General features: G+C 46.1%; 1 protein-coding gene across 2 annotated transcripts in view; it reads right to left on the bottom strand.

Moving 5' to 3' along the window:
* Cacna1b (calcium voltage-gated channel subunit alpha1 B) overlaps positions 1-22,182 on the bottom strand; it is a 163,757-nt gene that overhangs the window by 107,503 nt on the left and 34,072 nt on the right. For both annotated transcript variants that reach the window (XM_032903164.1, XM_032903165.1), the window contains exons 7-10: positions 14,862-14,965; positions 13,538-13,653; positions 12,870-12,926; positions 12,083-12,172 (exon numbers count right to left, since the gene is read on the bottom strand). In XM_032903164.1, the coding sequence (XP_032759055.1) occupies positions 12,083-12,172; positions 12,870-12,926; positions 13,538-13,653; positions 14,862-14,965 (367 nt within the window). The remainder of the gene's footprint in view (positions 1-12,082; positions 12,173-12,869; positions 12,927-13,537; positions 13,654-14,861; positions 14,966-22,182) is intronic.

The following is a 22,182-nucleotide window of genomic DNA, read 5'->3' as shown; positions in this document are numbered from 1 at the left end:
TGTGTACTGGCAGCTACTGACTTGTTCAGAGTGCACAACACTCAGGATCAGAAAGGTCGCTGACCCTGCTATAATCTGATTCCTCTCTTGTAGGCAACCAAGTGGTCACTTTCTTCCGCCTCCAAACATTCACTATTTCTGCTCCACCTTGGCCTTTTCCAGGTCTCCTTATGGGTTTCTGAGTTGGGTGTTGGCTTCAATGTTACTTACACAATGTCCTTTTCTGACACTCCATCTGAAATACAGTCCTGGAATCACTCCCAACCATTACAGTAACTTCATCACCAACAATCACTGTTTGCTACTGGGCCCTATTCACACAGATGGTTTCAATAAATGCTGACACAGCTAAGACTGGTCTATGGGTACCTGGAGGTTCTGGGTGGGTAGGGTAGTTAAGGGCACAGCGTCACTACTTATCTTCTTCAAGTCTGTCCTAGTTCCTGCCCTGAGAGCCTAGATAGCAGATGTTTCTCAGAGTTCCTCTGACAACACACTGCGCCCCAGCTAGGAAGCCTCTGAACGTCTGGGCCTGGGGTCTCTCTGAATGGATGCAGAGTGTCTGTTTTCCACATACCAATGGGTACACGCCCAGGCTTTCCGTTTTCACTGAAAACGTTACCAGTCTAGAGAAATGGAAGCAAGTCCCTGAGCCTCTAGAGGAATGTCTTCATAGCCAGGACCCAGAAGAAGCCCATAAACCAGTGAGACTTCCACAGCCTTAACAGTGAAGGCCTGGTTCTGGATGACACCCCAACAATCACCCACCGAAGGCTGTGCTCACTCACAGCCCCCCATGAGGCCAGCCTCAACCTCACATCTGCAGCATGTGGGTGGCTACTTCCACAAATCAGGGCTGAATCATACAAAGGTCAGTGCTGATAAGTGCTGTAAATGAGGCTGTTTTTCTCATCAGGGACTAGGGAAGGCCCAGCAGGCAGTACAGACAGGCAAAGACCTGTGCCAGGCAGAACGGAAGACATGTAGAACAATGCACTGCCTCAGTCTCTCCATGCCTACATACTCACATGATTACATGGAAACCTCATAGTCATCCATGCACATTCAGCACACAGCTATTCCCTGGCCAGGCTCACTCTGGCTGAAGAGCCAACCAGTTGTTCACATGTGCAACAGACACACGGCAGGAACATCTGTACATGCACAGGGCCACACTCAATACAAAGGACATGCAAACCACTGTGAGTGGGTCACTCAACGAAGTCTCAGGGTGACAGCAAGGTCACCGTTCCATCCAAGAAAGAGGCAGCAGGACTCATGTATGAAGGCCTCACAACTGACCAGTCACACACCATACACAACGTGTGGCAAAGCCAAACTCCTCTCCCTACAATGCCCCTGAAGTCCCCAGCTCCTCTCTCTAAACACATACTCAAAGCATGGCAGGGCCCTCAGGGTAATCTGAAAGCTTTTCTGTTCCTCAGCTCCAAAAGATAGAGCTGAGATAGAGTGAACCCTGGAGTGCTTGGGCAGGAAGCATAGGCAATAAGGCCAACATCCCTCTAGGACAATTTATGAACCTGGGTCTCTAGGCTGCATTTCTCAGCAAACAGCCAATGTGTGCTCATGTGAGGTCTCTGGTAAATACATCATTCACACTGTAGGTTATGAAGGAAAAACCAGAGAGTCTGCGACTCTTTTTTATTTTTCTGTGTTTTCCAGGTATAGCCTAATGTCAGCATGTATGAACTATAATGAAAGTATGTCTCTTAAGAAAAGCAAGAGCTGCTATCTTTGAGCTATAGGCATTGCGAAGTTAAAATAACTCCGGAATGATAGCAGGACCCAGTGAGCCAGTTGCACCCAGAGACTTCCTCCACTCAACTAAGGGGAGCATTAGTGAAGAGAGGGTCCTCACTGGCCCTCGTCATGACTTATTCAACAACAGGCAGACACAGATACATGAATGAATTATCTGTGCCAGGCTCTGGGGAAGGTACAGAAAACAACAGCTAATCAAGATTCATACTGTCATTACTAAGCCCACTAAGAAGACAGACAGTCCCAAGCATTCTTCCAGCCAAGCTGCCCAGAATGTGGCATTGAAAGTTACATATCAATCTTCCAGTCCACACTGTTACCTGTAACCCAGAGGCCTTCAGACATCAAGGAGCACCAGGTGAGACCCCTACCATAATTTCCTGTCTGCCAGCCCCTCCGAGCAAACCCAGCAGTGGCAAGTTCCACCCTGTCCCTCTGCACTCCATTTCCCAGGCCACAGATCAGCCTACATCCCTGGAGGCCTGCTGCCATCAGGGACTATGAGGCCTGTCAACTCCAGGGGCAATCAGATGGCTAAAGGCCAACATAAGAACACAATCAACTAAAGCCAGGGCAACGTGGCACCACCAGAACCCAAGTATCCTACTACAGCAAGCCCTGGATATCCTAACACATCTGATTGCAAGAAAATGACCTTAAGTTTACTCTTAAGAAGATGATAGAGGCCTTTAAAGAGGAAACAAATAAATCCCTTAAAAAAAATACAGGAAAATACAATGAAACAGGTGAAGGAAATGAAAAAAACTGATCAATATCTGAAAATGGAAATAAAAACAAAAAAGAAAATACAAACTGAGGGAATCTTAGAAAAACCTAGAAAACCTGGAAAACCTAGGCAAGAGAACAGGAACTACAGACAGAAGCATCACCAACAGAATACAAGAGATGGAAGAGAGAATCTCAGGCGTAGAAGATAAAATTGAAGAAATTGATACATCAGTCAATGAAAATGCTAAATCCAAAAAGTTTCTAACACAAAACATTCAGGAAATTTAGGACACTATGAAAAGGTCAAACCAAGGAACAATACAAAAAATTAGAATAAGAATTCCTCTAACAATAAGAGGAATAGAAGTAGGAAAAGATTCCCAACACATTGTCCAGAAACAATCTTCAACAAAATCATAGAAGAAAATTTCCCTAACCTAAAGAAATAAATGCCGGGCTGGAGAGATGGCTCAGTGGTTAGGAGCACTGACTGCTCTTCCAGAGGTCCTGAGTTCAATTCCCAGCAACCACATGTTGGCATACAACCATCTGTAAAGAGATCCGATGCCCTCTTCTGGTGTGTCTGAAGACAGCGACAATGTACTCACATACATAAAAATAAATAAATCTTTGAAAGAAAGAAAGAAAGAAAGAAAGAAAGAAAGAAAGAAAGAAAGGCCTACAAACATACAAAAAGCATACAGAACACCAAATAGACTAGACTGAAAAATAAAATTCTCCTACCACAATAATAATCAAAACACTAAATGTACAGAACAAAGAAAGAATATTAAAAGTTGCAAGGGATAAAGACCAAGTAACATATAATGGCAGATCTAATAGAATTATACCAGACTTCTCAACAGAGACTTTAAAAGCCAGAAGGGCAATATTTTACATTCTCTAAAAGATCACAGATACAATCACCATATAGGAGAACAAGATATTGCATGACAAAACTAAATTTAAATAATATCTTTCCACTAATCCAGAGCTACAGAGGATATTAGAAGGAAAACTCCAACACAAGGAGGGTAATCACACCCAGACAACACAAGAAATAATTCCACACTAGGAAAAATCAAATGAAGAGAAACACACACACACACACACACACACACACACACACACACACACACACACCCTAGCACCACCACCATCAAAATAACAGGAAATAACAATCATTGTTCATTAATATCTCAACATCAATGGTTTCAATTCCCCCAATAAAAGGCACAGGCTAGGTTGGGGATTTAGCTCAGTGGTAGAGCGCTTGCTACCACTCAAAAAAAAAAAAAAAGAAAAGAAAAGAAAAGAAGAAAAGGCACAGGCTAACAGAGTGGATGTGCACACAGGCTCCATCATGCTACTGTATACCAGAAACACACCTCAGCAACAAAGATAGACACTACCTCAAAGTAAAGGGCTGGAAAAGATTTGCCAAGCAAATGGACCCAAGAAACAAACTGATGTAGCCATTCTAATATCTAATAAAATATATTTTCAACCAAAAGTAATCAAAAGAAATGGGGAAGAGCACTTCATCCTCATCAAAGGAAAAATCCACCAAGATGATGTCTCAATTGTGAACATCTATGCCTTAAATGCAAGGGTACCCACATTCATAAAAGAAACTTTACTAAAGTTTGAATTACAATCAAACCCCACACATTAATAGTGGGAGACTTCATCACCCCACTATCACCAATGGATGGGTCATCAAGACAGAAACTAAACAAAGAAATAATAAAATTAACTGACATTATGAATCAAACGGACCTAACAGATACCTAGAGAACATTTCCCAAACACAAAAGAATATACCTTCCCCATAGCACCTCATAGAACCTTCTCTGAAACTGACTGTATAGTCAGCCACAAAGCAAGCCTCAACAGATACAAGAATATTAAAATAACTCCTTGTATCCTACCAGACCATCATGGATTAAAGCTGGACTCCAAAAACAACAGAACCAGCAGAAAGTCTACAAATTCATGGAAACGGAACAACTCTCTACTCAACAACCTCTGGGTCAGGGAAAAAGACAGAGGACATGAAAGACTTTCTAGAATTCAATGAAAATGAAGACACAGCACACCAAACTTATGGGACACAATGAAGGCAGTGATTAAGAGGAAAATTTATAGCACTAAGTGCCTTCATAAAGAAATTGGAGAGTTCTCATGCTAACAATTTAAAATTATACTTGGAAACTCTAGGAATAAAAAGAAACAAGCATACCCTAGAAAAGTAGATGGCAGAAAATAAACTCATGAAACCAAGAGCTGGGTCTTTGAAAAAAATCAACAAGATAAACTCTTAGCCAACCTAACTAAAAGGCAGGGAGGCAGTATCCAAATTTTAAAAATCAGTAATGAAAAGGGAGACATAACAACAAATATTGAGGAAATTCAAAGAATCGTTAAGTCTTACTTTAAAAGCCTGTACTTCACAAAATCTGAAAATCTAAAAGAAATAGATGATTTTCTAGAGAGACACCACTTACCAAAGTTAAATCAAGATCAGGTAAACTATCTAAATAGTTCCATAACCCATAAGGAAACAGAAGCAGTCATTAAAAGTCTCCCAACCAAAAATAAAACAGGGCTGGATGGTTTTAGCGCAGAACTCTACCAGACTTTCAAAGAGCTAATGCCAATACTTCTCAAACTATTCCACAAAACAAAACAGAAGGAACATTGCCAAACTCATTGTATGAGGCCACAGTCACCCTGATACCTAAACTACACAAAGACTCAACAAAAAAACAGAATTTCAAACCAATGTCCCTTATAAACACTGATGCAAAAATACTCAATAATATACTTGCAAACCGAACACATCAAAGACAACATCATCCACCATGACCAAGGGATGCAGGGATGATTATATTTATATACATACATACATATATATATATATTCATCAACAATATAAACAAACTGAAAGAAAAAAAACCACATGATCATCTCATTAGATGCTGAAAAAGCCTTTGACAAAATCCAATTCCCCTTCATGTTAAAGGTCTTAGAGAGATCAGGGATACAAGGCACATACCTAAATACAATAAAGGCAACAGATAGCAAGTAAACAGCCAACATCAATTTAAATGGAGAGAAACTTGAAGCAATCCCACTAAAATCAGGGACAAGACAAGACTGCCTACTCTCTCCCTATCTCTTTAATATAGTACTTGAAGTCCAGGCTAGAGCAATTAGACAACTAAAGGAGATGAAGGGGATAAAAATTAGAAAGAAAGAAGTTAAAGTATGACTATTTGCAGATGATATGATAGCATACATAAATATACATAAGAGTTGATCTTAGTGCCTAAGCTAAGAGTGTTCTAGTAGAATTTTTGCCTGCAAATTTCATGATGTCCTTTCTTTTAAGTAGTATTCCATTGTGTAGATGAATCTCATTTTTTCCTCCCTCCCACTCCCATCCCCACCCCAGTCCAGAAGCTGAGGACTGAACCCAGGGCCTTGGGCTTGCTAGGCAAATGCTCTACCACTGAACTAAATCCAGAACCCCGAATCACATTTTCTTTATCCATTCTTCAGTTGAAGGACATCAGGGTCATTTCCAGTTTCTGGCTATTACGATAAAGCTGATATGAGCATAGTTCATATAAAAAAAATCCTACCAAAGGACTCCTACAACTAATCAACACCTTCAGCAAAGTGGCTGGATACAAAATTAACTTAAAAAAATCAGTAGCCCTTTTATATACAAATGATAAATGGGTTGAGAAAGAAATTAGGGAAACAATAGATTTCATAATAGTTACAAATAATATAAAAGATATTTGTTTAACTCTAACCAAGCAACTGAAAGACCTGTATGACAAGAACTTCAAGTCCCTGAAAAGAGAAGTTGAAGAAGACCTCAGAAGATAGAAAGATCTCCCATGCTCATGGATCAGTAGGATTAACATACTGAAATGGCCATCTTACCAAAAGCAATCTACAGATTCAATATAATTCCCATCAAAATTCCAAGGCAATTCATTACAGACCTTGAAAGAGCAATTCTCAACTTCATATAGAAAAAAAAAACCCAGGATAGCTAACACAGGCCTGAACAATAAAAGAAATTCTGGAGGTATCACCATCCCTGGCATTAAGTTGTACTACAGAGCTACAGTAATAAAAACAGCATGATATAGGTATAGAAACAGACAGGTTGACCAATGGAATAGAATCAAAGACCCAAAAATAAACCCACACACTGATGGACACTTGATTTTTGACAAAGCCAAAGACCATACAATGGAAAAAAGAAAGCATCTTCAACAAGTGGTGCTGGTCCAACTGGATGTCTGTATATAAAAGAATGCAAAGTAGTTCTATATCTATCACCATGCACAAAACTCAAATCCAAGTGGATCAACCACAACATAAAACTGGAGACACTAAATCTAATAGAAGAGAAGTGGGGATAGCCTTGAACACATTGATATAGGAGACAACTTCCTGAACAGAATACCCTTAGCTTAGGCACTAAGATTAACAATTAAGAAATGGGATATCATGACACCGAAAAGCTTCTGTAAGGCAAAGACACCATCAATAGGGCAAAATAGCAGTGCACAGAATGGAAAAAGCTCTTCACTAACTCTATATCTGACAGAGGGTAATACGCAAAATATATTTAAAAACTTAAAAATTTAAGACACCAACAGCCCAAACAAGCCAATTGAAAAGTGGGGTACATATAGAGTTAAACAGAGAATCCTCAACAGAGGAATCCAGAATGGCTGAGAAGCACTTAAAGAAATGTTCAACTTCTTTACCCATCAGGGAAATGTAAAACAAAACAACCCTGAGATTCCACCTTACACCCATCAGAATTGCTAAGATCAAAAACTCAAATGGCAGCACATGCTGGGGAGAATGTGGAGTAAGGAGGACACTCCTCCAGTGCTGGTGGGAGTGCAAACTTGTACAACCACTCTTGAAATCAATCTTGTGGTTTCTCAGATTAGAAATAGTTCTACCTCAAGACCCAGCTATACCACTCCTAAGCATATACCCAAAAGATGCTCTACCATCCCACAAGGACACTGGCTTAACTATGTTCATATCTGCTTTATTTGTAATAGCCAGAAACTTGAAACAACCCAAATGTCCCTCAACTGAAGAATGGATAAAGAAAATGTGGTTCACCTACATTATGGAATATTACTCCGCTATTAAAATCAAGGACATCATGAAATTCTCAGGCAAGTAAACAGAACTAGAAAATATCATCCTGAGCGAGGTAACCCAGACCCAAAAGGACATGCATGATATGTACTCACATACAAGTGGATATTAGCCATAAAGTATAGGATACCCAGGATATAATGGGCCCAGCCCATTGTGCTGGTGCAAGCCCAGGCTTATGGTCCTGGAACCATAAGAAACTAGCAAGCCAGTAAGCAGCAGCCTTCCAAGGCCTCTGAATCAGCTCCTGCCTCCAGAGTCCTGCCCGTTTCTGTCCTGACTTTCCTCGATGGCAGACTATGTGATATGGAAGGATAAGCCAAATAAACCCTTTCTTCCCAGCTTGTTTTGGCCATGGTATTTCATTGCAGCAATAGAACTCAACTAAGACAATATTCTAAAGAGGATTAAAAAGATAACATAGGAGGAAAAACCAACCAGGTAAATGCAATTTAAAAACACTGATAGAAACAACAAAAAGAACAGAACAGTGGTGTAATGTCAGACGAGATCAAGCAAGACCAGGCATTGGGCCTATAATTCCAGCACTTGGTAGGGAGGAGGCTGATACAGGAGGACTACCATGAGTTCACAGCCAGCCTGGACAACATAGTGAGCTCAAGGCCAGCATGAGCTAAGTGTGCAGTGGAGTAAGGCTAGACCCTGTGTAATGGCACAGGACTGAAGCTAGCAACCCTAGGACACAAGGCTACCTCGTTAAAACGGCACCCAGAAGGAAAGCAGCAGCATCCCCCCCAAATGACAGCTCTACAAGGCAGAAATCAAAAAATGAGGAATTTCATAGCAAGCCTGGTAACTCTCAGCTATGGTACAGATATAGTTTTTGTCTACACTAACGAATTAAGATTAGTTACAAAGTTTAATTTATAAGGAGATTTATTGGCCACATTTCCCAATCATTATCTGATAAAACTCAGATTAAAGATTATGCAAAGATCATTGCTCCTTTGTATCAATTAAGAAGCAAACTCCTTAGACAACCTTGGCTTAAAGAAGGAAGTGAAGCACACAGTGTAACCAAAGGAATAAATTGTAGCAAAGCTTTACGGAGGGGAGAGCGGCGAGCCGGAAGCCGTATTATTAAAGAAAAAGAAAAAGAAAACAAGTTTTCAGGAAATTAGAAAGGGATGGGTGATAGTGGGGCACGCTTTAATCCCAGCACTTGGGAGGCAGAGGCAGGTGGGTGAGTTCCAGGCCAGCCTGGTCTACAAAGCTAGTTCCCTGGGCTACGCAAAGAAACACTGTCTCAAAAAACAAAACAAAACAAAACAAAACAAAAAACCAAACAAACAAAAAAAAGGAAGAAAGAAAGAAAAAGGAAGAAAGGGAGAGACGGCTCAGTGGTTAAGATCACTTCCTGTTCTTGCAAGGATCCAGGTTTGGTTCCAGCACCCACTATAGGCACACGCGAAGCATACAATGCAGGCAAAACATTCATGTGCATAAAATCAAGGTTTTGGTTTTTTAAAAAAAGAAAATTAAAAGAACAGGCCTGGAGAGAGAGCTCAGTGTTGAAGAGCGCTTAGCACTCTTGCCAAGGCCCCATGTTCAGTTCCTAGCACCCACATCAAGTAACTCTCACTGACACCCGCTACTCTAGTTCCCGAGATCCCAACCCTCGGGCTGCTGCAGGTACCTAACCATGTGGTACACATAAACTCACACAGGCACACACATACAGACATGAAATAATTTAAAATAAATTATAAAATAATAAACCAAAGCAATATAAAATATAATGATGATAAAATAACAAATTATAAGTGAGAAAAACAATAAAATTTAAAATATCATCAAAGAAATCTAAACAGCATGATATCTAACGTCCATTGATATACATGTTAGTTCTGTATGATCCTAACTAGGAAAAAACACCTGAAAATACACTGGGGACCACAAGCAGCAAAGCCATACTGACAGGGTCTGTGTCGGTCTCAGAACACACAGACACACACACACACACACACACACACCCCTGTATGAGCCTGTGCTCAGCCTGTTGCCCTGTACCCTCAACCAACCAAGACCTCTGGGCCCCCACCTCAGTCAGCCACAGCCCTATCTCCTAATCAGAGCCCCTCCCTCCACCCCTCCCTCCTCCCTCCCTCTCTTCTTCCTCAATAGCTCTCTTACTCTCAGACTGGACTGGCTTCAAATAGACCTACAGTTCGAGCGTTTACCATCTCCTTCTCTACTCTCCCCAAAGCCAGGCACAGACCCCGTGTTTGATCTGGACAGTGGCCTTCACAGGCTGGTTTCCCTGCTTGTTCCTCGCCCGGCTTCATTCTCTCTTCAGCATCCCCAGGAGGCGCAGAAGCTGCTCCAGGGAAAGCCAGACAAGAGGCCTTCAGACCAATAAAGGCCACTGGGCTTCTTGCTAGGACCCATCCCACCTTTAAGCTTTGACATTCCTCACGGATGCCAGCCGCATCCCTGTCTCAGGGTCTGGATACTTGTTTCTAGAAGGTTCTTTCTCATGATAGCCCTTTCCAGCTCCTTATTCAAAGATACCCTTCGTCCTAGGGCCATCTACAGCCATTCTGCTTGAAAGTGTACCACTATGTCCAGTCCTCTCAGACCCTTCAGACACCGCTCCTACTGATGCACCATGCGTCCTGCTCTCTGTCTCCTCCAATGCTTTGCTGGAACAGACGCCCCAGAGGTGAAGACCATTTGCCCACCTACCAGCTCGAATGCCTCCAACAACTCCTGGAATCTTATTGGCATTTACTAAGTATTTGTTAAGTGAACAAACACAACAATGGCTCGACACAAAAGGGACTGAGCTAAGAGGGTCACACGCAACTCTACAGGAGCAAAAACCATAGAAGCTCAATGAAGTACAAATCCCAAAACTGTCTGAATCATAGTCTCTCCCTGCTTCTCCCCGAGCCCTCCCAGACCCTCCCGGATCCTTCCCTGCCTCCTCCAAACCTCATGTCCTCTTTTACTTTTTCTTACGTTAGGGTCATTTTGTACTGCTTATATGTGCGTGGGTGTGCGGCCATCCACTGGCCTGAGCTCAGCCAACCAGGAGCCACACAATTCAAACAGTCTTTAATTGCATATACACCACAGGAAAAAAAAAAGAATTTCAAAAATTCTAATTCATTTTATAAAAATCAGAATGTAGGTAAAACGATAATCAAGGAAGATTATCTAAATATAATGATAATTTTTAAAATTAGCTTTAGATCTGTAATACACATTGGCCTGTCATTGCTGTAAAATGAACCCAACTCAAGAAGCCCATGGTGAATCCACCCATGCAACGTAACAACAGGGTTAAAGTCAGCAGCCATCAGTAACACAAGAATCAGTCCCAGTCCAATATTTCTCTGTGCTCATGCAGTTGGCCTCAAAACTGGGGGGAAATGGCCAGCCGTGCTGGCACAGGTCTTTAATTCCACCACTTGAGAGGCAGAGCAAGTGAATCTTGGTGAGTTCCAGGCCAGCCTGATCTACACAATGAGTTCCAGGGCAGACAGGGATAATAGAGACCCTGTTTCAAACAAAACAAAACAAAAAACTGGGGAAATTTTAAGGGAATAGGCAATGGGGTGTAGGGCAAGCATCTTTTTGAACTGCTAATGAAAGATGGTAACATTGGAATTCTCAAAACTGCAGAAACCTCTACTCTTAGTACCTACCCTGGAGCGCCTCTCTGTAGAGACAAAGGCACTGCTAAAAAAGACAAATGGTTACAAGAATTTAGGGCAACATTTCTCATTATGAGAAGAAAAAAAAAAAAAACAGAAAAAGTGCATGGGGAAGCTGCAGGGAAAGCCAACAAGGGACTGGGCACAGACTGCCAACGAGCGAGCGGGGTGTGATCTCACTCTGGGGCAGTCACTGCTTCCCAGCTAGGAGCCAGGTGGAGCGCTGCGTGGCCTTGGCACTGCTGGGGTCTGTGCTTCTCCCACACAGCCGCAGGAGAGCCTGATTCACCCTGGCAGGATGAAGCACATGAGGGCTTCCAAAAGGGAAGCCAGGTATCCGTGGCACTGAGGGAGAGAAAATTCCCAGCTCTGCAGGAAAAACTAACCAACCTCATCTCACTATCTAAGAAGAAGGACACAGAGGCAGGACATTATAGGCCCATGCCAAGGAAAGGGAGGATCGAGGGTAAGAGAAGCAGAAACTGTCCCTTCCTCCCTGGGTTCTCTGACAACTGGGGATTGCAAAGGTAGCATCCAGGGAAGGAATCTGCAGGGAGTGACCAGGTACTGTAAAGGCAAGAATCCCAGAAGTAGTCAGAGAAATGCCAGACAGAACCCACGTCTGCACTTTATATACCCCAGTCAGAGGTCTCACAGCATCAGAAGCGTCTTCCGAGACTCACCAGCAGCACAGAGGTCTACAAACCGGTCCTCCCCCTCTTCTGCGTGGATGAGGTCATTTCGGCTCTTCTTGGTAGCAGCTCTCTTCAACACTGCTTTAAACAATGGGCAGTGGAGACCAGCGTGAGTGGCAGCATCAGGTCACCCATGGCCAGGCACTTGCAGCTGGCAACAGTCCTGTCCTGACGGTGAGGCAAAGCAGCTCCCTGACCCTGGCACTGGGGCCCTTCTCGTTCCTCACACAGGAAGAACATGGTATTTTGAAGGTCACTCTTTTTTCTCTTCCCTCCAAGACAAGGTCACTAGGGAGGCATGACCTCCAAGAAGACTTAGACACATCCATGTGGGACAGGGGCAGGGACGAGGGGTGTGTGTGTGGGGGGGGGGGTGATACAGATCTGCATTGAGTGGGTTGACCAGCAGGGAAGTCAGCACGCCATGCTGTCTGCCCCCAACCTTCCTGTGGCTAAGGCTCTGCAGGCAACTGCAAATGCCCCCATCAGTGGAGGCCCCCAACTGCACTGAGGGCCTCGGGATGGTGTCCTGAGCCTTCTACAGCTTTAGTGCTAACTCTCAGTCTAGCGAAGGCTCACCCTAACCCTCCAGGTGTGAAGCTTCTAAAAGCAGTATTGTCCCGCTAACTTCCAACACACACAGACCCAGGCAGCTCAGGCTCCACGGCCCCTGTGTTATCAGGACAAATGTAATAGCACCTGACACCGAGCAGTGCCCTGGGGAAACAGGTATCTGAGCTCCCACCACGTGAGGAGTGCCACGGAGGCCACTTACCATCCAAAGGGGACTTCTCCTCTGCGTTCTTGTCCTCCTCTGCCAACATGACTTCCTCTGTGAGGGGCAAAGCTCAGGTCAAGATCTGCCTACCCATCCCTGATCTTGCGGCAGTGTTCTGAAGTACCCCCTGCCCCATTGTACGTGCCCACATCGGCAGGCCGTGACTGCATGCCTCCTGCCCGTACCCAAACGGTGCCCCAAGCAGAGACCCAGCAGCCTTAAGTCCATCCCAGGCCCAACCTACAAATTAGCCCTCCTAGATAGCAGCCTATGGATTTATCACTGTGCGTAAGTTTATCACTGAGGAAGCATTTGTAAGACCTCAGGCAGAAGAGCAGCTCCCATGAACAGGAGAACAGTCCATACAGAGAGGAGCAGAAGACATGGATGGGGTGCCCCTGTCTCCTGTGGAGGGAGTTTCCCAAATGGCAAAGGCACGAAGCCCCCACAGAGGTGGTGAGGAGTTAGGCTAGAGCTTAGATGTTCAGAGCAAGGGAGACAGGGCGGAGCAACTGCAGGGTAGCCAGGTCCAGTGTGGAGTAAGAGGGCTTGTGAGCCAGTCGGCCTAAGCACTAAGCTCCACCCCAGAGCCAGGAGCCCTCGACGGCAGCAAGGTGGACACAGCCCAGAGCAGACTGCAGCTGCCCTCTTCCACACACGCTTACCCGCCTTGAAGATCCACTCCAAGTACCCATTCAGTTCTCGCTCAATCTGCTGCTGCCTGCGGAGCTTCAGGAAGGCGCGGCGGTTCTCAACTCGCTCCCGCTCTTTGGCAAACTCTCTACACCACGTAGGGAGGAAAAGCAAGCAGCTGCAGTGAGCAGGGTATCCGAGATGGTGGTGCTCTAGAAGCTTCGCGCCTGGAGGCAGACTCCTGCCAGCTCCTGCACCCTCAGCTCCCCACATGCCCTGGCTCCAGCTCGGGGGGGCCATACCCTCACCGGGGCTGAGCTAACAGCTACTGTGCACTGCTTACCTCGCTATCCATCCCCGTCCTCAGGTGCCTTCCCAGCCTTAATTACACCTACTCCTCGGACTCTTTCTACTCTGCCACTGTGGGGTTTGACTAGGAATGACCCCCACAGGAGCTCATGCTTGAATGCTTGGTCATTAGAGAGTGACACTATTCGAGAGGGATCGGGAGGTGTGACCTTGTTGGAGAACTTGTGTCACTGGAGGTGGGCTTTCAGGTTTCAAAAGTCCACACTAGGTTGGTCAGTCTCCGTCTGTCTGTCTGTCTGCACTATCTATCTATCTATCTATCTATCTATCTATCTATCTATCTATCTATCTCTATCTATCTATCTATCTACCTATCTATCTCTATCTATCTATCTATCTATCTATCTATCTATCTATCTATCTATCTATCTATCTCACTCTCTATCAAGATGTAGAACTCTCAGACACTGCTCCAGTGCCTGCCTGCACACTGCCATGCTTCCTGCCATGATGGTAATGGACTAAACCTAGGAACCGTAAGCCAGCCCCAGTGAAATGTCTTCTGCTATCACAGTTGCCTTGCTCATGGGCATCTTCATAGCAACAGAGCAGTGGCTGAGTCAGTCGACTAAACTGGAGCTCCAAGTGGACTCCGCAAAGGTACCCTGGAGAGAGATGCTAGTGACAGCCATACTCCGTATGAGACACACACAGAAACTTGAGAGCTGAGAGCACTGCCCCTACCATCTACTCTTGGTCCTGACAGCGGCTCTTTGAGGCTACAAAGCTCTATTTCCACTCATCTGGGGAGCCATAGGCCCGATCAGAAGTCTTCAGAACAAGACAAATGGAGCCATCGGGGATTGTGTTGCTGAGGTAGGAGCAGGGTCAGGTCAGGCCTGACCCTCGTTACCGTCTTTGTGACGTAACTTCTTTGTCCCATATAGGGTGGAAGCTCCAAACAGGAGCCTGAGTGCGGAAAAGAAGGGTGTTGTGTGCCCGTGGGCCTAAGAATGCGTAGGGCACGCCCCAGCCCATGGTTCTTACCCTGAAAGCACACCGAGCACCAGGTTGAGCATGAAGAAGGAGCCAATGATGATGAGGGGGATGAAGTACAACCAGTTCCACGTGTTGCCGGCCGCATCATTTGTCTGGAGAAAAGGAAATGGGACAGGTTAGCAAACATCTATGGCCACATCAATGTGCTGGCCCCTGAGAGACCTCCTCAGAAAGGTCCAGGCAGGGAGTTCAGGTTTTGGTCAGACCTGCTTTTGCCCGACAAAGCCTTCCCTGTGTGGAGTGGTCCCAGAGAAACTGCACATTTCTAGCCATTGCCCAGCGATGGTAACAAATCCAGAGAGCCGAAGGCCTCCCCTCAGTCTAGTAGGACAGCTCCTTGATAAGATACCTGTGGCTTCTGTGAGCAGCTTCAAAGATACTTCCTCCTAGAAGAAGCTCTGTACTGGGCAAGGTTAGGGCTGGCCCTGTCTGGCCATGTCTTCAATAGTCTCCAGCTCAAGCTGCAGGCACCTCCCTCCACACTGCACTCTCTACAAGCCTCTTAGGTTATAGCCTGGCCCAACATGGCTTAGCTCAGTACCCAGGCATGATCTGAATAGCTAAGAACATAACAAAGCCTGCAGAAGAGAAAGCTCCCCTGAACCCAATTTAATTCCACAACTGTTTTTCTGTTCATGGACCCCAGAGGACTTGGCTAAAGGTAGTTGGGAATCTCTTTCTCCATGCGTGGCTACTGTAGAAGCAAACCACAAATGAGGTGGACACTGAGGATTGGCATCTCCCTGCCGAGAGAGGGACACGTGAGCCCTGCCTGAAAGCCAGGCTTGTTGCCAAGGCCCTTGTCAGGATCTCTGCCCTCCAACCTGATCGACTTGCAGACTCTGTTCTTTGGCAGCCCTAGATCCCTGGACTGACTGGGGGTCACCAAAACACCTTTCTCTAGGCCAGAACTGACATTCAGAATCCAAGCTCTCAGCCATTCCCACACCCCACCTGTGCACAGACACACAACACTGCTGACCTGGGCTAGACAGCCACCAAGGCCAGCAACCTTCCTGCAATTTCACCCTCAAAACCATCTTCCTAAAAAAAAAAGAGGAGAGTGCTGTCGCAACCCCCCTCCCCCACCAGACAGCCCTGCTGTGACCACACCCCTCTCCTGACAAGAGCGCCTAAATTTCTCCTTGTAGATCAGGCTCTGCACAAGGCAAATCATTGATTGCACTTTCTCTCAACTTAGATGCAAAGCAGATCAGGACCTCTCCTTCTGAGAAGCTAAATAGTCACATTCTCCTCCTTACTTCTATTAAACATGGTTAACACTTTAGCTTATTATATAAAAAGTCAGCACAGGAAAGTTCCAAGAGAAAGTAGACCAGCTCAGAAGCCAACACGAAGAGGGAACATCCTCCATTTTGTTTGTCAGGGCCTCCAGCCCTCTTTTGAGTGTTGGCCAGAGCTAAGAGACCTCCAAAGCACACAACCTATAGCTGTTGCCTGTGGCCACCCCCTAGACATGGAAGGTTGCTGGGCCCTGCTATTAGAGTTAAAGTCTACCATTGTCCAGACGGCTCCCTTGAGCTCGGGGCAAAATGGAGGACTCCCTTTACCAGCGGGACTCCTCCTCTGACCTTGTCTAGGAGCCCCAAAACCCCACATGTATCTGCAGAATGTTGTAGTGAGGTTACAGGTTGAGCTTCCTTTCTCCTGATAAGACCCTGTCTAGCAAGCACCTGGAATTCCTGGAGTGCCTCTCTGTACAAATGAGGTAGCCTAAGACAGAGCCAAGGAAATACACCTAGCATAGAAATCCCTATCCCGTTCCTCAGATCTATACAGGCCTTGATTCACCCCAATTAAAGTTGAGCTGCCTCTCTGAAGCTGATCTCAGTAGTCATTTCTGTCTTACTCGTGGGCCATCTGAACCTTGTTTGTTGACTCTATGCCCTTTGTCCTCCTGGGCTGGGGACCAACAGCCCTCAGGGAGAAGGAAGGACCACAGAAGTTCCTACTGCTGAAGAAACTATGTGCGTCAGAAACAGGGCCCAGAGACCCTGAGCTAGAATTGAGCTTAATGCCCCCTCCTTGAGAACTAAGTAGCTTTCAAAGTACCAGAAGGTGCCATGCAAACTTCCAAAGGAAGAAGGCAGCCCTACCCAGGTATGAAGCCTCTGAACCACAGCAATGGCCAGCGTGGCATGATAACCCTAGGGGCGACGCAGCGGCACACGTGCCCTGGCAGGAACTAACAGCTCTCTGATTGGACTTAAGACCTGCTCAACAAGGCAGGTACCATGCCTGGGGCTGGAACCCAGCTAACTACTTAGTGTTGGTGAAGTCATGGTTACTGGAGGAGAATCTACAATCTCTATTTTACTACTCCAGCATGATTCCTAACCAAACAAAGAAAGAAAGAAACCTATAAACATTTGTCATCTCCCTGCAACGCCTGAGGCTCAGAGAGCATCGCAGAGAAGGGGCAGACAGACTGCAAGGGGCTGGAGAATCAGGAGTTTGCTGTGAGACTGTGTCTCTTTGTAGCGTCAGAAGTTATACCCATAAGGTCTCCTCCACAAGATCACCCAAACATGAACTGAGCAAGAATAACAACAAACATGCCAAACTGGACGGGGAAAAGCCTGAGGCCTCGGCCCTACACGACAACCACAGGTAACTGGGGAAAGCTGAGAGCAGGTGTGGAGACCCTCCTCAGGGAAGAGCACACCAAATGCCATCCAGTGCCAGTCAGCCCTGAACACACACACTATATGCACTGGACAGGTTATATTTAGGAATATACACATATACATGTGACAGTTTCACCACTGGAATTAACTAAAACCCCAAAATGGAGAGCACACCTATGTGGGGTTCTTTTGCTTAATTTGTAGTAGGAAAACCCACTTCTAATCCAGATCTTTGAGGTGGGAAGACCCACCTTCAATCCAGGGCTGTTTGGAGCCACGCTTCTGCTGGAAACCTGTATTGTATAAGGAGGAAGCTCTGGGCCCTCGCCTGCTTGTCATTAGCTTGCTAGCACGTCCATTCCTTCACAGGCAGTAGAGCCCACATCCTAAGGATTCCAGCATACACGGAAGACAAGCTGAGGCATCCAGCCTTGGGATAGGCAACTACTGGATTCTTGGACTCTCCGTTCACAGACAGCCAATGCCAATGTTAGATTAGTCATTCTAATAAATCTCCTTATATACATAGAGATTCATTCCAGAAGTTGTTACTCTAGAGACCTTGACTAATGCACCCTCTAAAAATATAAGCAGACCCCCAGTTAAGTGTTTTCTTTTATAAGAGTTGCCTTGAACATCGTGTCTCTTCACAGCAATAGAAATAACTAAGAGAAGAATGCTTCCTGCTCAGAGCAGGTACAGTTCCCAGCAACCACATGGCAGCTCATACCATCTGTAATTCCAGGTCCAGGGTATCCAGTACTCTCTCTGGCTTCTGATGGTACCAGGAAGGCATGTGGTACACATGCATACATGCAGGCAAAACATCCATACACATAAAATAATGAAAACATATATACATATATATATATATGACAATGTACTCTCAAAAGCCTGCCTGCCCCCCCCCCTCCCCTCCCTCCCCTCCCCCCCTCTCCGGCTAAGGGCCAGAAAGGAACAACTTAACAAGACAAAAACCTTTTAGACTGTACTTCAGTGTAAGCTTACTTCTTCAGGCAGACATCACAGAGTAGTCTGTGGTGCCACCCCTGAGCTCTGAACACCCCTACCAGTAGGAGCCGGTGGGAAGCCTAGACGCTCACCCTTTGAGGTAACTGCCTACAAACAAGGGTATTAGCAGCAAAGGTCACATTAGGGAAGAGGTCTCAAAGATAATTCTAAAATTCATTAAACTAACAGAACTGCTCCCTGCCAAGGTCACACAGCTCCAACACCAGGCTGGAACTCAGGAAAGGACTTTAATCCTCCTCCCTGTCTTCCTCTGTTCCCGTCTGTCCAGACTCTGCTGCAGCCGCCCACAGGCACTCTTCCTCCCGCCCGCCTCCATTCCCTAGTAACTCGCTCACTCGCTCACTCGTCTTTCCCAGCAGCCCCTGTCGGCCTTTTCTTCCAGCCCGCATCCCCTGCTCTGTGACTCCCCACCAATCTACAGAACAGATCTCTGTCAGGGACCCTGTAACAACCACAACTGGCTAGAATGCAGAACTACTGTCTACAAGACACACCCAGCCATCATACCTTCTTGGGTTTCAGGGACTCCACAGAGTGGGCAACAACCACCAAAGGCTGAAAAACCCACTCAAAAAAGATGAGACCAGATATCTACACCAAGAAGCAGTTCTAGGTCCAGATGTCTAGATCCCAACACACGAACGCAAACATGAACCACTTAGACTCTGTGTGTCTTCCTGGAGTGAACAACCCTATTATATCAGGCCCTGAGAAAAGCCATTCAGCTGAAGGCAGGGACTTGAGGATGGCAAGAATGAATGTGTCCAAGGACGTTAAAGAGGCTATGAACAACCGCCTTAACAAAGACCACCAAAGAGAAAATAATGAAGGAAATAATGAGAGCAGAGTTTAACAGAGAAATAGAATTGCTGAAGAAACCCAGAGAACCGAACGACCTAGAGTAAGAAAGGCTAAGACCTAAAGACATACATGGTTTTGTTTCCAGTACATATCATTACTGAGATCAGAAAGAAATGCAGTAGTAACAAACTCCGGGTTGTCAGAGATAAGACGGCCGAGGACAACAGACGGAAGCATGGCTATGGAGGGCAGACAGCCACCCTCCCGGGCTGAAGTTCTCGGCACCATATCTGTGTCAGGACCAAACCCCAGCTGTGGTGCTAGCCCTGCTGAGAGTTACTTCTGGCTGTCAACTTGACCAGCTCTGAAACCAGCTCAAAGGCAGCTGCCAGGCACCCCTGCGACAGACACCCACAGTGAGAGGAACCACCCTAAACGTGGGCAGCACCTCCTTGTGGTGAGCCAGATGAAAGGGGGTAGGAATCAGAAACTCTGCCTTCAGCCTGCTGGCAAGTTCATGTATCCGCTGCGGCCAGGGCTCCATGCCTCCAGACAAGCCGTTCTCCACGCTGCCAGAGCAGACGGAGGACTAGCAGCTCCCCAAGAACCTTCCAGGCCCTGAGCACCAGGCTGGGACCACTGAGACATCCTCCTTTGCAGACTGAGCAACTACAGATTCCTGGCCTCTCCAGGGTGAGACAGCCATTGTTGGGATAACTCAGGCCAAATCAACTAAGCCAACCCAGTAAGTTATCTTTACTACAGATTTTAGGTTAGCACCTGTGGCGTCTGAGAACAGGACTTTACAATGCTCTTTTTTTTTTTTTTTTTTTTTTTTTTTTGTTTTTTTTTTAATTACAAAATTCCATTTCCTTAACTCCACATTTTCTGTAGCCACTTCTCATTCCTTATTCTTCCTCCTGAAACAGCAGTCTTACTGGCAGCCTCACTTCTCCCTGCACCCCGGATTTTACCACCCCACACCACCCACCCACCCCCACCCCAACCAAGAATGCTTCTGGTCTTTGGCCTCTCAGCAGTGTCTGACTCCACTTCTCCACCTTCTGCTCTGGTTCCAGGACATGGTTCTGAGTATCCCCCTACCCTACACAGGTGCACACAGCTCTTCAGTGGCTCCTGCCCCACTGGCCTCCAAAGGGAGAGACTGTGGACATCTTTCTGTCACGTGCACTCACTGTCCAGGAGTCTTGCCCTCTCCCACGACTCTCAACACTGACCATGTCAGAACTCCAACGAACATCTCGGAACATCTTCTGCTCCTTCTGAGCGCTCTCGTTCTAGCATGACAATAGCTATTTACAACTTTAAAGTCAAAACAGCCGTAGCTCCACTGCTACTCTGACTAAACCAAGCTAGGAGAGCAGTCGCTCTCAACTCCTCCTTCTCAACAAAAGGCAGCTTGGTTCCAAATCGCTCCAACCACATCAACTCAGGATCTCTTCTTCCTCTCACAGAATGTCCAGGCAAGAAGCAAGTCCTGTTTCTGTTAGCTTAAAGTCTTAAACCTCTTCATCAAATGCTTCTTTCCTGAAATCTGTGTAAGTAGCATGAACAAAGCCCTGTGTGTACAATAATTAAGTGGTGTGTTACCCCACTGTTCCTCCGAACCCTTCTCGTATGCCTGTCGGGAGACAAATTTAGAAATGGCCCATGACTTTTCTAATAATCCCTGTGACAATCTGAACGAGGCTCATATTTGAATGCATGGTTCCCAGTTCGTAGAACTGTTTGGGAAGGATTAGAAGGTATAACCTTGTTGGAAGAGTTATGTCACTGAAGGTGGCTTTGAGGTCTCCACCTCACCCTTCCCACCTGGCTCTCCCTCTGCGTTGCGCTTATGGAAAAGATGTGAGCTCTCAGCTACTGCTCCAGCGCCGGCCTGCCTGCCTGCTGCCATGCTCCCCACCACCATGGCCATGAACTCACCCTCCGAAGCTGTAAAGTAAGCCCCAATTAAATGCTTTCATTTGTAAGTTGCCTTGGTCACGGTGATTTACCACAGCAATAGGAAAACAGCTCAGACAGAACCTGGCAGCGGGGACTGGGATGCTGCTGGACAGGCCTGACCATACTGTTTATTGGGAAATTGGGGGCTACTTGGGGACCTTGTTCCAGGAAAGTAGTTGAACAACGTAACCAGGGATAAGGAGCCATCCTAGGAGCTTGGAAGACAGTAGTGCTGGTAGCTGCGTGGGCTGTGGAAGTCCAGCTCGAGAGCTGTCTGAGGACAATGTGAGCAAGTGGTGCTTGGAAGGAGAATGTGGTTGGGTTTGCTCCTGTGCTGAGACTCTGCCCCGGCTACATTGAAGAGTTCTGGACTAAGTTCCCAGCACAGTGATTTCAAGGCAGCCTAATACTGACTGCCACAGTCGTTAGTGAACCCTCTCGGGCAGGTCTGCCATCAAAAAGTACCAGTGGGGCAGAACAGAGATAAAAGCTGTACAGTGTGAGGAGAAAGAGTACAGGAACTTGGGGTTGGGGATTTAGCTCAGTGGTAGGCGCTTGCCTAGGGAAGCGCAAGGCCCTGGGTTCGGTCCCCAGCTCCGGAAAAAAAAAAAAAAAAAAAAAAAGAGTACAGGGAACTTAATGGAGGAGCCATGACTCTGCTGAAAGGGATGAAGAGAGAGGGGAAGAAAGGGAGTGGTGCCCTCAGGACGGGACTCCACCCAGCCAATCCTGCAACCCGGGAACAGAAAGGGCTAAAGAATTATCTGCTCCTAAAGCCGCAGTTTATGCAAACATAATCCAGGGAGGAAGCCTAGTTCCAGTCCTAGCAGGCAGCAGTGGTGGCATTGGCCACGTGGTTC

This window comes from Rattus rattus, chromosome 5 (genome assembly GCF_011064425.1).
Source record: "Rattus rattus isolate New Zealand chromosome 5, Rrattus_CSIRO_v1, whole genome shotgun sequence".
Lineage (NCBI taxonomy): Eukaryota > Metazoa > Chordata > Mammalia > Rodentia > Muridae > Rattus > Rattus rattus.
This window is presented reverse-complemented; position numbering and strand designations above follow the sequence as displayed.